Source organism: Sciurus carolinensis, chromosome 16 (genome assembly GCF_902686445.1).
Source record: "Sciurus carolinensis chromosome 16, mSciCar1.2, whole genome shotgun sequence".
Taxonomy (NCBI): Eukaryota; Metazoa; Chordata; class Mammalia; order Rodentia; family Sciuridae; genus Sciurus; species Sciurus carolinensis.
The window spans coordinates 30148153-30163957 of record NC_062228.1 but is presented as its reverse complement, the minus strand read 5'-3'; the positions used below and the strand labels follow the sequence as shown (position 1 = coordinate 30163957).

Sequence of the window (15805 nt, the reverse complement as noted above, 5' to 3'; positions counted from 1 at the left end):
GTGTTTAGTTTCCTGTAGAAATGACAAAACACAATCATTTATTGGTTTATTTTCATCTCTAAACACATTAGTCAATCATCATTTAAATATCTGACTTCATTAGAAAACCGTTTTAACACTTTTTCTCCCTCCTGCCATAAAAATACAGTTAAGTAATTTGCCTTAAAAAAAAAAAAGTGTTCTGGCTTCCTCTCTAATACAGAGATTGCAGTCGTAAATCAGTAAGACAGTAGGCTGAAGACTGAAACAATCTTCCACTTACAAGTGCCAAGCTCTAGAGTCTGCTCTCTCTACACCCATCCCTGTCCTCTCCATACGCTAGCACATGTACAACTGAAACCACCAATTTAAGAACTATTAAATAGTGCTGATTTCTGTCTGCTCAGTTTAAATGAATGCAACTTACCTTTAGCATTATATTCAGAAAAATACATAAGCCTCAAGGTCCCCAATAATTTGGAGTACTGAACTAGATAACCACCCTAAGGACACTTCTGACAGAAGTAATGCATTACTTAAAGAGAGGTTTCCAAAACCTGCTGTTAGAACCTACACATACAGGGAAAACACTGATACCCAGTTATGGATCACATGGTTTACTCTTCAGGCAGTCCTTTGCCATTAGTCTGCTTTAACTAGGCCAGAGTCCAGCAGGAAAGTGCACAGTGCACCAGATTCACCATCTCTTAAGTTGCTACTGTTTTCCTCTTCTTTACTGAAGGGTTGTACTGAGCCAGGCTTTACCCATGACAGGCCAGCAACATGAACACTTTTATTGTGCTGTTCTTCAGGCTTCTTCTAGGCACAATCAAAAACAGACATTAAAAAAAGATGACTGATGAAGAGAGTTCAGCATGGTACAGACTTGCTTCCCCCAAAGTTATTTATATGTAATGAAGGTCTCCAGTGAAGATGTTTTAGAAATAGCAAGTTAACCATTTCAAAGATGGTTTCTACTTACTTTCTGAGTCAGCATCTTCTCTCTGGCTTCATCATGTATAGAAGGATTCCATGGAGAAAAGCTGAAGCAGCAGAAATATTAAAACAATCTGTGACTTTACAAATGTGCATAACCTCCATTTTTCAAAAATTAAGCCAATTCTAAAAAACTTAAGGAATATTTTTAAAGAATCTTTCCTCTGTTGTCAACATGTTTTAGATGTTATAAATGATTTTCTCATATTAACTATTCCTTACACGTGGATAAGCTTCACATCAGCCCCTAAATTCTATTAGTTATAACTATTTAAAATACTAAATAGTATTTTAAATGAAGAAAGCAAGGTACAACAAAATTAAATAATTGCTCTGGGTCACCAAAGATAAAAAGTACCAAAGCAGTCAATCATCTGCCAAGCCCATGCTCTAACTGTACCACACTGCCTTCCAGCAGTGCCAATGTTGCCAAAGAACTAACTCACCAATTCTTTAGTTCTTCAAATTCTTTCAGTTGCTTTTCCCCCAAGATCCAACACCACAGTGCTACAGGAACCCGCCATTCTCACACTACTCACTTTCCCTCTTTTTCCAAATCTGCGTGTTGGTGGGGATATGGCAGTTGAAGACAACAGCTAACACTGCCAACTGAAAAGTCTTCACGTGGGAATGAATTAGCACATTACAAGGGTCCTTAGGAAAGTCACTCAATATCTTGCCATTGGTATAACATGCTGACAATGTGACGCTTCAGGGAAAGAGGCCGCGAGGCATTGGAAATCAAGTTGACACCAAGGTAGAAAGGCTATCGGCTAACAGAGTGTACAAATTCCTTTTAAATCTTCATTTGAAGGCCACCTGGAAACTGGAAGTGCAGTACTGAAAAGAACAGTTCATCTAGACATCGTACCACTTACCTAATTGCATAGGGGTCTTCTATTTTAGGTTGGTCAAACAAACGAGCAGTGCACACCTTAACACTGTCAACCACTTTACTCTTAAAAAGCTGAATATCCTTTTCATACCTGTGTTCAAAGTTTAAAATCAAAAAATTATCAACCTAATCTACCTAATGAACTTTAAAATTATCTTAAAGAACAAAGCAAAAGTCACTTACAGTACTGCAGCCTCTGGGTTTAGGGGGCTTGCTGTATCAATCTTGTAGAAAACTCTCCTTGCATACATTACACTTGCCAAATATGATTATGGTTCCGCCTAAAGGGAAACATGGCATGATTACTCAGGCTTGCTCCTGTGGTCTTGCATCACTAAAAAGCGACACTGATTTACTGACCTCCACTTGCAAATGCTCTCTTCACATCCAGTCACCTGAGGTGGGATCAACTAGTGGGTGAAAGACGGGAATATCAAACACCAAGCGCTGTATGTAAAGAGAGACATGTTCTTTACTGGACACACTGGAACTTATAAGACAGACCCCTAAAGAGAGTCACAAAAGGAGCTTCAAGGCAACATGGCAGCGTGTTGTTTAAAGTCACAAAGCCGCTGCACGAAGGGCACTTAGCTACTTTTTAACCATTCAGTGGAGGAAAAGGTCTCTGCAGCATGACAACTGCCATTCGCGTGTAAGAGCTGCAGTACAACCTCCAGCCTCACCTGAACACCTGAGCAGAGAAGGAATGGAGTTGGAGGCAGAGCGGGCATACCTGAAGAGGCAACAGAGACTAAAACCCCACTGGAAAGACAAATGCTCTGGAAAGCCGAAATTGTAAAAGATTAGGTCAGGAAGAGAACCAACCCAGGAAATCTGTAGGCCCTTTAGTCCCCCCTTGGTTGAATGGAGCCCCACAAACAAAGCCACACTGTCTCCTACTTACTGGACAGTCACCATCTGGATAGTTATCAGGGATGTAAACTGTGAACTTGAACACACCATCCTGATAAAGCCCATGCCGTATGAATATTACTCCAAACCACACTGCAGGAAAAAATTAAAATGGTTAAGGCCTGACTTTGTGTCAGAGGAACCAAATATGTTATAAATTAAGAATGAATCCTTATCTTACTTAATGCAGAGCGATAAGATGGCTGCACATAGACGCCTGGCAACTTCTGCTTCACAACCAAGGTACTAAAACAAAAGAGTACAATCATTAACTTGTACAAATCCCAGTAACATACACAAATCAAACCATCCTACACTGAGACTAGGAGTCATCCCTCAAGGGGCAGCTGACACCCAAACCATACAGACTGAGGTCATCAGTCTCTCACCTGACAACTCTGATCACTGCCCACCTACTGGCTTCATAACCAACTCACAGAATCTTTCAAGCCAACAAAAGATCCCATATTAAGAAAGCCAGGGAGGGATACACAAAGAATCAGGTTTTACTGCCAGAAATCAGTTTCCCAAAAATATCATCCTGGCAAAAAAAATCAGTCAATGGATAGTTTTGAACAATTAAATTCAATGTAAATGAGAATATCTGTAAAATTGTTGCTTTTGTTATTGTAAATGATGGATCTTACATACATTCAGAAGTTGTTTTTAGCCAGGCATGGTGGTACATGTCTGTAATCCCAGCAACTTGGGAGACTGAGGCAAGAGGATCTCGCTGGAGTTCAAAGCCAGCCTCAGCAGATTATCAAAGCACTTAGCAACTCGGCAAGACCCATTCTCTAAATAAAATATAAAAAAGGGCTGGGGAGGTGGCTAGTGGTTAAGCACCCCTGGGTTCAAACTCCGGTACCAAAAAAAACCCTAAAGGTGTTTTTAAAACATGATTAATATTTTCCTTTTAGGCTCCAGTAAATTATACTACTGATACAAACAGATGAGTTGTATTAGAATAAAACATGAGATAGAAATAAGATTTTAAAAACTTTTTAAATGCAATTTTAGGTAATTAGTAAGTTAAGATTCCAAGGACTCGTCACATAGTTGTCCTTTTCAGCTTGAATTACCAGATCCACAGTGTCACTTGATGAAGACAGGCATCATTGTGAGTTTCTCATGTTGGACTCTACTCCCAAATAAGCCCCTAACTCAGACACTTGAACTTGTGGTCCTTGCTAGGGAGTGGGAAACAGTGCTGAAAACAAGGAAGGACAAGTCTACTGATACAGAGGTATCACTGTTTTTTCTGGGGCCCAGTATCCCACCAATAGCTATTCTGTTCTCTTGCAACTGGAGCTACATGCTGTGATCTGACCTTGAAAAAATACACTGTTCACCTAGGGCTTAAGCCATGCTCACCTGCCATCCTGAATTTTATCAAGTAGTTTATTGGGCCATATTACTTTTATTACCTAGTTGCCATCACATTTCTTTTTAATCATTTAAGTTGTTATCTATTCTAAGTCACTAAAATGCAGCATGTCAACAGCAGGATGGCTGGCAGATGTATCTGCCACAATGAGGTTTACCAGAAAAGGCAATTTTGTGTTCTAATACACAGCAGATTTAACCACCACAATAGGAGCTTGTCTAACTCACTGCCCAGCCTCACACACAAGGCCTCCATTATAAAACTAAAGGGATTGTTGCTACCCAATCACACCCAGCCAATTACACTGGGGCCTCTCATCATGACAACATTAGTACATTGAGAGAACGATCAAGGATGCTTTTAAGATAGCTTCATGTACTAAGGAATTTTAAAATGATGGAAACTAAGAATTCTCTAGTTTTTCTGTCCTTTAAACAAACAAATGAACAAAAAAGCCACCTGAATCCATGTGCTATCTGAGCTCCTCTATGCAAGGGCAGACTTCTGTGATCACTCAGTCCTTATCCACATAGAGCCCAAATCTTTATCTCCCTATAAATGCCAAGCCCTGCCTTTGGGGATCATACAAAATAAAATAAGTCAAATCCTTTCTAATAACAGACCTCTTAGTATATGAAAACAGTTTTAATAAGTACTTAAGTTGTCTCAAAGCTGGCAGTTCCAGTTTTTTAATTGCTGACCCCTGAACTTCCATATACCCAACCCTACCCTACCAGGACCATCTCCTCAGTCTGTCAGGATGTCTCCAACAAAGTGTTAACCAAAACGGAGCACAGTCTTCCAGATGGATCTGACCCAAGGAAGAAAACACTGCCAATCTCCCTCTACAAAAACCTTCTGGAGAGCAATTCCTCACCTTGCTTAAAGGAAGACTAAAATTAAATTGGTAATTTTCTGATCCACTGTAGGTTCTTCAAGAAAAGAGTAACTTTTCTTCCTGTTCTTGCTCTCCAAAATGGAGCAAGAGGGGGATGGAATTGAGTTTTAAGATTAATTTATAGGTCCATCAGAACACATTTCATTCTTTACCTGCAAGGATCTTTCATAACTGAACCAAACAGTCTGTTAAGAACTTACAATTCTGCAAGAAGAGAGTACTCCAGGTAGAAGGGTCCATACGAAGCATGGGTGCCATTTGCTGACTGTGCTGCTGGGGCAGGAGATGTAGGCTTAGTTATGGGCAAAGCATTTTTGGGAATAGAAGGTAGCTGTTTTTTTGGTGCATTTCGTGGAGGACTGGTTTTCACATCCCCTGTTAATGTCTTCTCTTCACCATCAGATCGCTATTCAAAATGAAGAACATTTGTTAAGATAATTCTTAAATCACAAGAGTACAGTATTATTAGCTCCATTACTCTCTTGCATGGACACTCTAATGCCATGCTTGAGATCTGAAAGTCCTCTGAGCAAGCAGGTCATATCAAGGCTAAGGGAAGAGCAAAGAATAGGAACTCTTTTTTCTTAGCTGCACCCCAGAAGGATAATGGTCAATATTTATAGCATTAACAAACAGAAAGAAATGGTTTCTTTCAGTGGTACCAAGATGAAAATGTTTTTTAAAAATGTATTTTTAAACTAAATTTTATTTAGAAAAATTAAATAAATGGTTTCTCCTGGTGACAAGGGGTTACTAAGCCATTAGACAACTGAATAAGTCTAGAAAACTCACTCTGCACATATAAATGCTGGAGAAAGGTAGATGCTGAGAAGTTCAAAATAGTGTGGGTGACTGAAATTAGCCACTATGCAATGTTAGCACTTAAAAACAAAAGAATGAAGATATCTTCTCACTTGCTTGGGTCTGAATTTGATCTTGTCTCTAATGGATAATATTCCAAGTGTGGAAATACATCAGCATACACTGTCATCCTCAGTCAGTGAAAGGGTTAAAATGAGTCAGAAACTAGGTACTTTCCTTGGCATGAGTTCAATCAAAGACTGTTTAATGAGCTGTATAAAAAGTAATGTTCTCTTAGAAGTGGAATTAAGGGTTTATATTTTATTTTTCTGCTGTTTGCATATTTTAAGTTTTCCTAAATGAAAATGTTTTCAAAAGAAATATTTAGAAAAATTAAATTAGTGCCCCTTAAAAAAAAGGGCTGATTTGACCATATTGGACTAGCATTTTCAAAAGCTGCTTTAACCACTGACACTTGAAGTTTAATAGAGATACTACTACAATGATGTGTTTCATTATGGGTAAATGTAATCTAGGTGAAAATAATTTTACTTTTTTATTTAAATTTTTTTTATATGTCGATAGACCTTTATTTTTATTCATTATTATATGTGGTGCTGAGAATCAAACCAGGGCCTCACACACTGAGCCACAACCCCAGTCCCCTGAAAATAATTTTAGAATTGTGATTACAACAATGATTTCTATTCAACAAGCAATCTCAGCATCAGAAACTGACTTTAATGGAAAAACTTATTTCTTCTCACAAATAAAACCTAAACTGGGCTGGGGTTATGGCTCAGTGGTAAAGTGGTAAATGCTTAGCATGTGTGAGGCAATGGGTTCGATTCTCAGCACTGCATATAAATAAAAAATAAAGGTCCATCAATGACTGAAAAATAAATAAATAAATAAAACCTAAACTAGACAAACCAAGTAATTCTGTTAAGATTACAGGTGACATTGGTTGAGATGACATTCGCCTTCATTCTAACCCTCTTTTCTGACAGAGGCAAATGGGTTTCCTCATTGCACTTACTGACTGTACCTACTTTCCGTATGGAGCTTGTAGACATGCTCCAGAAAGGGTTCATAACGTGCACTCCAGAGAAGTTCAGTGGTCCGTGTCATCCAACTCTTCTGTCCTCAGCATTCACTTTACCTTAAAATGATATGGGAAAACACATTCTAATGCCAACAGTTAAAACTTCTGAAACGGTGAGAAACAAATCTGATACCCCAGAGATATGTTATAATGTTATATAATATATAGTTATGAAAGCCTAGGAAATGTCTTCCGTCACCTTCAGAAATAATTTCCTTCTAAACCCGCTTCCTCCTCTGGCTTCAATTTCTTTTGCACCTTTAGATGCCTACAAGAATCTGCTTGGCAAGGTCTCTGGCTAGGATTCAGAGTATTCAGTGACATGGTTCAGCTTCAGTGCCAGAAATTCTGAAAATATGGACTACAACAGTAGATACTAGCATAATATCTAGGCATTTAACCAATGGGAAAGCCAGATTCAGAATGCACTGTACCCACCTACACAAGAGTCCTATCACTGTTCCCAGGGTCATGGGGACAAATGGTAAAAGACCATGCAGGCTAGCTGATTTAAGAGTGTCTTCAAGTGAGCTGTCTCAAGGACAAAATGATTGCCTCCAGCAAAACTACTAGCCAAGAAATAAGAAAAACAAGACAGAGCATACCTATGTCAGTAAAGAGGGGGGACATCCCTGCATCCAGGCAGGACCACCCTCAAGAAACTGTTTTTTAAACTGGTAAAAATATAGAAATTCTACAGGATTAGGCATTTAAGGAATCACCCAACATTACAGGCAAATGGAAGGAAGAAGACACAAAAAGCATTTCACAAACACAAATCTTCCACTCAAATCTTCAAGTTGTGGATTAAAAAGCATGTCTCAAAGGTCACAGAGTCAGTGGGTCATTTACTAAAAATAAGAAGCAAAGGAAAACCAGCCAAACCCAGCTATAAGGACAGCAACTTCTTTGCTATGGCGATTCCCCCCAGGTTCCAGTTGAGTTTAAAGAAAAGCTCCATTCTCTGAATTCCTATTTGTACCATTCAAAAGGCTGAAGGTGAAAAGGGGCAAAATTTAGCAAAAAATTTAGCAAGATTTCCTAAATTCCTAAGAAGCAAAATCATTAGCAAATCATGTACCAAGCGTTTGTTTTCTCTCTGATGAGCCTATGCCATCCACGGGTGGGTACCAAGTCTACCATATACAACCAGTGCCTATCACAGCTGTTGCTTTCCAAGATTTAATGCCACCCAGTAATTAGAGGATGAGGGTCCTAGTTCTAACACTTAACATGTTGACAAAATGAATTACCTAGCAACAGCTCTCCACAAATCTGCCTTTAAAGGTTACCAACACATGAAAATCAAAAATTAGGGGTGTGGGTGTGTGGTGGTCCTGTTTGGCCCAAATGAAAACATTGATTTTCTGACCTAGCACTCCACTGTTCCTTTACACACACCTCATTTAACAGGGACCCACATTTTTGGGATCCAGTGGTGCTCCCAGACTAATAAATTTTCTATAAAATCTCATTCAAGTCTAACAACACATTGTGATTCTGTGACTATGCCCTTTAAGAATCCTATAAAACTGGCCCCAGTTCCCATCTTTAAGCAAAAGGTATTTGTTGCTGCCTAGCTTTGTGATGAATTGTTTTAACCCAATGGTTCCAGCAGCAACACAATCGTAAAACTTCGGCCCAGAAATCACACCATTTATTAGATGTCTAATCCACAGCAGGAACAATGACATTCCAATAAGAATGACACAGATGGAAGGGGAAAAAAAAAAAAAAAAAACACTATATTCTTGGCATCAGGAAAAAAATTTAGAATTTCTGCTGGTTCGGCTCTAAGAACAAAATATGATTACTTTATATCTAACAGCTGAGAAGTCAGTACCCTTGGCCTGTGCGGATGCTTCCTTACATAGCACAGCCCAAACTAGATCCACTGCTGCTCCTAACTTACCCTGAAATGGGTTTAAATTCCAGGTTAAGAGCAGACAGGGCTTGGCCCAGGAAGAAGACAAAACAGCTCCGGCCCCGGACAAGCTCGCCGGGCACAGTCGAGGCGGGCATTCATCTGGCTGGGTCGGGCACCCTTGCCCGGGCAGAAATCCATTTCAGAGCACGCAGAGAATCTGGACAAACCTGTCTCGAGGTGACGCAAGGCAGGGGCCGTGTCCTGGCCTTGCAGTTAGCTTGAAGCCAGTCAGGGGGTCCTCAAGCCTCTGGGGCTGGGGCTGAGGGCCTCCAGGTCTCAGCGACCACCCGACCACCTTCCCATCCCCCGCCGCCGGTAGCACGGGCCTCGGCCTGGGAGGGCGGGCCCCGGACGAGTCTAGCCGCTGGGCCCGCCTTCCTTCCTCGGGCCAGCCCAGCCCAGCCCATTTAGCAGCCCCCAAACATGGACTGCAGGCTCCAAGACCGCCGCACAGCAGGTGCCTGCAAGGCGCACAGGTGCCCGGCCCCGCCCCCGTGTCCCATCGCGGCCGCCGTCGCTGTGGAATCAAGAACGCTCAAAAGGGAGACGAATGCCAGGCCCAAAGAGGCTGGGGGCCCGGGCTTATGTACTTCTCAGTCCCCGCGTACCTACCAACTGGTTTTCCCCAGAGCCTTCAACGCAGAGTCCCCGGCCGCCGAGCGCCGTAGCCGCCCGACAGCATCTCTGGCTGCAGCTCCAGCCCGGCCCCTGCCCTGTCCCCGCCCCGCTCTGCCCTCAGTGCCGGGCCCCGCCCCCCCGTCCCCTCCCCTGGACCCGGACTCTTCCGCCCAGCCTCCAGGCGCCGAGTGGCTTCCACACCTGTCCATCAAGGACGCTCTTCCGGGGGTGTCTGGACGACAGCAATGCGTCCTGCCAATCAAATCAGTTCCTCTCGGGTGGGGCAGCACTTGACCCTCCCCTTACGTAACAGGGCCTGGAGCGAACTGTCAGTCACGGAAGTGCCTGCCCCTGGGGAGGCATGGGGCGGAAACAAACAAGTACCGGGATACAATTGGCCGCAGCGTCAGCCAGTCACCATGGAGACCCGCCCCCGGGTTTGTGCCGGCCGCGCCTGCTGCCATTCAGGGGCTGAGACTGCGGCGTTTTCTCAGCCCGGCGTCGGGCTGGTCCCCGAGTGGAGGCGGGGGCACCGCTGTCGGTGTTGGTTCTCGGTTGCTGCCAGGCCGAGCTGCCACGTGGGGACCACCTGGGTCCCGGAGGCCGGAACGGGAGGGGCCGGGGTAGCCGTCAGAGGGAAAGGACGCTCAGCCGCGCTGAGAAACGCCCATTTTCTACACCAGAGGTGGAGGAGATAATGACCTTAGGCGGACGGGAGGTGAACTCCGCGTCATCCCTTGGCTCTGGTGCAGCAAGAGCAGCTTCTGAAATTGAACGGGTCGGCCCCAGACCCGTAGAGAGCGGGGTGAGCACCAGGAATCTACAGCTGTCCAAGTTCCCCGGGCGACTCAGCCCCACAGGGACGGGAGCGCCCGGCCCTCCCCGCCCACCACTCGCGCACTTTGATCTGAAACACCTTTTGACCTTTTACTGCTCAAAAGCCTTCTCCCCAGGGCTCTTTTCACGCCGGATAAAACCCAGACTTTTCCGGCCTCCTTCCCGTAGTCCCATCCTCTCCCAGGTCTGTCTCCCTAGCCTGATCTTGTGAATATAGGCTGCTTTTGGTGTAATGCCTCTGTTTTAATGTCTGGGACAGACAGATGTGAATGGTGGGAACACCGAGTTGAGAGACTAATTCTATGAAAATGGGCCCACAGTGCTGCCCCCAACCCCGACGTGCGTTCTTTTCCAAGAAGAAATTGAGCTGCAGCCCTGCCTGGCCTAGGTGGACAGGCCGTGTCACATTCCTCAGCAGACTACCTGTTCCCTGCAGGAGACATGCAGGCCCAAAATAATGTTGATAAGAGGATCCCAAGTCACACTGAAGGAGGACTTTTTGTTACCAGATCCTAAAACTCTAGGAGATAAAGGATAGCTCCTTCCAACCGTAAAATCTGTAAGCATGTATGGTTAAGAATCCAATTAGAACCGGTCAGTCAGCACGGGCCAAGGTGACCTAGAGTTGCCATGACAGTTGGGACTTAAAAGTCTGATGTCACCCTGTCCATCAAAAGTTAAGAGTTGGGCCTGGACAGGACTCTCTGGAAACTTTTCTGGTATCCCCAATAAAACTGGAGTGTAGAAGTAGCACATTGTCCCTCTCCTGAGAGCTTCCACTCTCGAGAATGTCCCCTTTTCTTATTCCTTCAATAAACTCATTCCTGTTACTGAGTGATAGGTCCAAAATCTTTCTGACTTGATAGCAAGAAGCAGGGTTTGAAGAGGGGGGTCTTTGCTTTGCCTCAGTTTCTCATAAGGCCCCAACTCTGTAACAACTCCCCACCAAAACCTTTCCTCAAAGTGATTCCTCTCTATTGGCTACCCCTCAACAGTCCTAAATACCCTTGGCCACTCCCAACAACTTTCTGCCCCTTTTCTAAGACACCAATGGCACGGACTTTCTCTGAAATCTTATACTCAAGAGAAGAGAGATTCTCTAACCAGCTTGTTTGTTCCAATTTGGTTGCCTCTGAGTTTCTGGTAAATGACTTACTTATTAAATGGCAGGAAGCCAAACTCTTCTGATGTTAATCCCGAGGGGTGGTTCTGAAATCCAACTTCCTCCCCAAGTTGAAAACAGTCCTGAGCCACTTCCTTTTGTCCCATTTGGATCCACTTAGGAATGTTATAATGCCTTTAAATATTGATCCACAGGAAAGAAGTCTCTGTTGACATCTCTTTATCCTAGTTCCACCCAGTCTTCTCTGCATGCTGGCCATCCTCATCCTCCCAAGATTTTTATCTGATCTTCCCTTCACCAAGCTTCAGTTTTCTCCAGAACTCACATATTTCTCCAGCTCTTGGCAGTGGATGCCTCAGACACATACCAATGTCAGAGTGCCCCGACTGAAACACACCAGAAACCCCAACTCAAACCGGCTCACGTAGCTAGGGCTTGCCCCTGGGGGGCACCATGCTTTCAGCGCTGCTGTCCTTGCCATCTCTGGATGGCACTTCTGGGCTGCTAGCAGTGGCTGCTACCATTCAGGCACATCCGGTGTCTATCAAAATAAAGAATATCCCTTTCTTCCAGGGTCCCCTTTGAAGTTCAAGAATTCCTTTCCCAGAAGCAATGTCCACATGTTTCAGTGACCAGAAATGCACCACTGAAGCATACAACTGAAGCAGCCAAAGGCCAAGGGAACAAGTCTGCCATGATTGATTTGAGCTCATTGAGATTTATTCTGGATCCCTGGACTTTAGGCAGAGGAGAGGCATGATTCAGTTTGTAGTTTGAAAACATCACTTTCTTGGAGAACAGATGGTTGGGGTCTGAGCGTTCAGGCGAGAATGAATAGTGAGTGTGATGGTGGAGATGGAGAACTGAATGAGTTCCAGGTATATTTAAGAGATGGAGAGGACAAACCTTGATCATGGATTGGATATGGGGATGGAGGAATAAAGAAGGGGTATCATGGATGATGCCTAGATGTTTGGGTTGGGCTACTGGATGGACGAAGCCGCTCAGTAAGATGAGAAAAGGAGGAACCATCAGCAGGTGTGAGAGGGTGAGAAATGGGAAGAAAATGAGTTCCGTGTGGGGTAGTTGCTGTCTGGGGAGTTTCTGTAGAAACTAGAGTTATGTACCTGTTGTGGTTAAGCTATTAAGTATCCCCCAGAAGTGTGATGGGCTGACAGATCTGGCTCCATGAGAATGTTGTAGGCCAGACTCTAAGGGAAATGACTAAACAGACTCCATTTTGCTCTGAGACTCCATGTTATGTAGGAAATAAGCTCCCATTGGAACACCCCACCTCTGTACCCATCACAGTTACTTAGTGTGACATGTTTAACAATACAGAATGATAATTCCTATGTAAAGAAAAATTGCTGTCTTTTGATTCCTATTGCTCCTAAACAACGTACCATGTAAACAGTGATTGTGTGGATATTAGTAACAGTCTTTAGTTTGTACCTAGGTAAGGGTCCTTTTGACCCACTTCCCCCTCTGTCGATGATCTCATGTTAATGTGGAATTTCAAATCATAGCAACAGACACTTATGATTAATGTGATTTTTGGTATATGAACCCCTACAACCCTGTGGTCGGGCTGTTCTCCCAATAGCCATTTTTGGGGCATTGTGTGAGACGGTCAGCTGGCCGGCTTAATAAAGACTCTCAAATTTGGACTTCTCAGTGGTGATCGGTCTGTTCTTAAGTTGCGCCCCATAACAAGAAGTTCACGTGAGACTGTGCAAGAAGGTTTGGAGGGGAAATAATCGGTTATGAATGCCTTAACATAATCAGTGAGTTAGTCCACGAATAGGGGTTAACTGGTGGTAACTGTAGGCAGGTACGGTGTGGCTGGTGGAGATGGGTCATTGGGGGGCGTGACTTTGGGGTTTATATTCTATCTGTGGTGAGGGGGTCTCTCCCTACTTCCTGGTGCCATGTCCCCGGCTGCTTTCCTCTGCCACTCCCTTCTGCCATGATGTTCTGCCTCAGCAGTGGAGTCAGCCGCCTAAGGACGCAGACCTCTGAAACCATAAGCCAAATAAACTTCCTCCTATAAAATTGTTGTCAGGTTCTTTTGGTCACAGTGGCAAAAAAAAATTACAAGAACTATCTAATATTCATTTGCCCTTCTTCATTGTTGCTGGAACCTGAGGTTTGTTGAGCTCAAGCCCTTCTCTGGGTCCCTATTAGGCAAAGACCAACAACCTCACGGTGGCTGTTCGTTCAGTCCTTGGAGGTGTCACGTTTTCCCATCCTGCCCCACAAGATGGGGCCTTTGCTTGGATGAGTCTCTTCTCTCCTCCCGCAGCTCTCAGCTCATACACAACTTCTTCAGGCAACTTGCCATTTCTTTGGGAGATGACTTGACCGCTGTGCATCCTCCACACTATCCTTTAAGCTTTTGAGGGAAGAGCCGCGTCTGGCTCTCCATTATCTCCCCGCATCCAGCCCCATGCCTGGATGGAGTAGGGATACAGTGCTTTGCAAACTGAGGAAAGAAGCAACCAAGTTGTATTTGAAATAGCAGAGAATACACCTCCAGCTCTGCACCAAGAAAGTTGCTTGCTGTGGTCTGTCCCTTCCAAAGCGTGTGATAAAATCTGATTTCCAATCTAGCAGTGTTAAGTGGGCCATTAGATCAAGGGATTAATGCAGTTCTCCTGAGCCTGGATCAGTCATCCCTATAGTGGGTCGTAATAGAGCGAGCCCAAGCCTCACATTTTCCTTCTCCCACACCCACCAGCCTGCCCTGTCTTCTGCCATGTGGCGAAACAGCACAAGGCCCTTGCCAGGCACCGGTGCCATGCTCTTAGACTTCCCAGACTCTGGAACCAGGAGCCAAATAAATCTCTTATGACTTAGATATGAGGTGTCCCCCAAAAGCTCACGTGCGAGACAATGCAAGGAAGTTTAGAGGTGAAATGATAGGGTTATGCGAGTTTTAACCTAATCAGCATTAATCTACTTGAAAGGATTAAGTGGGTGGTAACTGTGGGCAGACAGGTTGTGGCGGGAGGAGGTGGGTCACTGGTAGCAAGTCTTTTGGGCTCTCTCTCTGCTTCCTTCCATCACACCCTCCCACCATGGTTTTCTGCCTCATCTTGGGCCCAGAGCAGTGGAGCCTGCCATGTATGAACTGAGACCTCAGAAAAGAACCCCAAATAAACTTTTCCTCCTGTAAAATTGTTCTTTCAGATTTTTTTCTTTTTTTGGTCACAGCAATGTAAAGCTGACTAAAACGACGTCTATTCTTTATAAATCACCTAGTGTCAGGTATTCTGTTACAGCAACAGAAAATCGACTAAAACAGCTCACTATGAAAGTCAGGATGACTGATTCAAAAGGAAATGAGGCAGCCTCAAAAACTATCACTTAAGACTAAGGAAAAAAAATCAATTTACCCTAAGACTTACCTATAAAAAACTAATCACTCAGCCACATCAATGTTCATAGCTGCTCAATTCACAATAGCCAGATTGTGAAACCAACCTAGATGCCCTTCAATTGATGAATGGATAAAGAAACTGTGGTATATATATACAATGGAATATTACTCCACCATGAAGAATGATAAAATTATGGCATTTTCAGGCAAATGGATGAAATTGGAGAACATCATGCTAAGTGAGATAAGCCAATCTCAAAAAAACCAAAGGATGAATGATCTCGCTGATAAGCAGATGATGACACATAATGGGGGGTGGGAGGGGTTAGCGTTAGGGTTAGGGTTAGGTTTAGGGTTAGGGTTAGGGAGGGGGGCAAGAATGGAGGAAGGAAGGACTGTATAGAGGGAAAAGAGGGGTGGGAGGGGTGGGAGGGGTGGGGGGAGGGAAAAAAATAACAGAATGAATCAAACAACATTACCCTATGTAAATTTATGATTACACAAATGGTATGCCTTTACGCCATGTACAGAGAAACAACATGTATCCCATTTGTTTACAATAAAAAAAAAAAACTAATCACTTCACAGTACATTTGCTATTCAAAATTCTTTGGAGTATTATCTGATTATTTGTGTCAAGACCTTTGTGCACCAGGACCTCACGGATATGTGATCTCTGAGTACTTATATGCTGATCATGTTCTAATCACCAAAACATTCATTGAATCCATTATTTTTATCTCTGGAAAACTGTATAAAGCAATTTAGATCACTGACTTACCACTAACAACCTTAACCTTTCAGTTAAGGTCCAAAACAAAGGCATTTGAAATGTGTGTGTTTTATACATTTGTGTACACAGGGCCAATGTTTTAGCCCAACCCATTTGCCTCTAAATCTTTCTCTGAAAGGTAGATTCCTATATATGCATTACTGATGACACAG

At 43.6% G+C, this 15805-nt stretch overlaps 1 protein-coding gene across 1 annotated transcript; it reads right to left on the bottom strand.

The window, feature by feature from the left end:
* Positions 1-33: 33 nt before the first annotated feature.
* Aktip (AKT interacting protein) lies at positions 34-9635 on the bottom strand. Its single transcript, XM_047527322.1, is given in 11 exon segments — positions 34-798; positions 962-1022; positions 1854-1961; positions 2054-2123; positions 2126-2175; positions 2256-2317; positions 2775-2875; positions 2964-3028; positions 5268-5473; positions 6921-7030; positions 9513-9635. Coding segments are annotated over 10 exon segments (942 nt in total). The 5' UTR covers positions 6963-7030; positions 9513-9635; the 3' UTR covers positions 34-621.
* Between the last annotated feature and the right edge of the window lie 6170 nt (positions 9636-15805).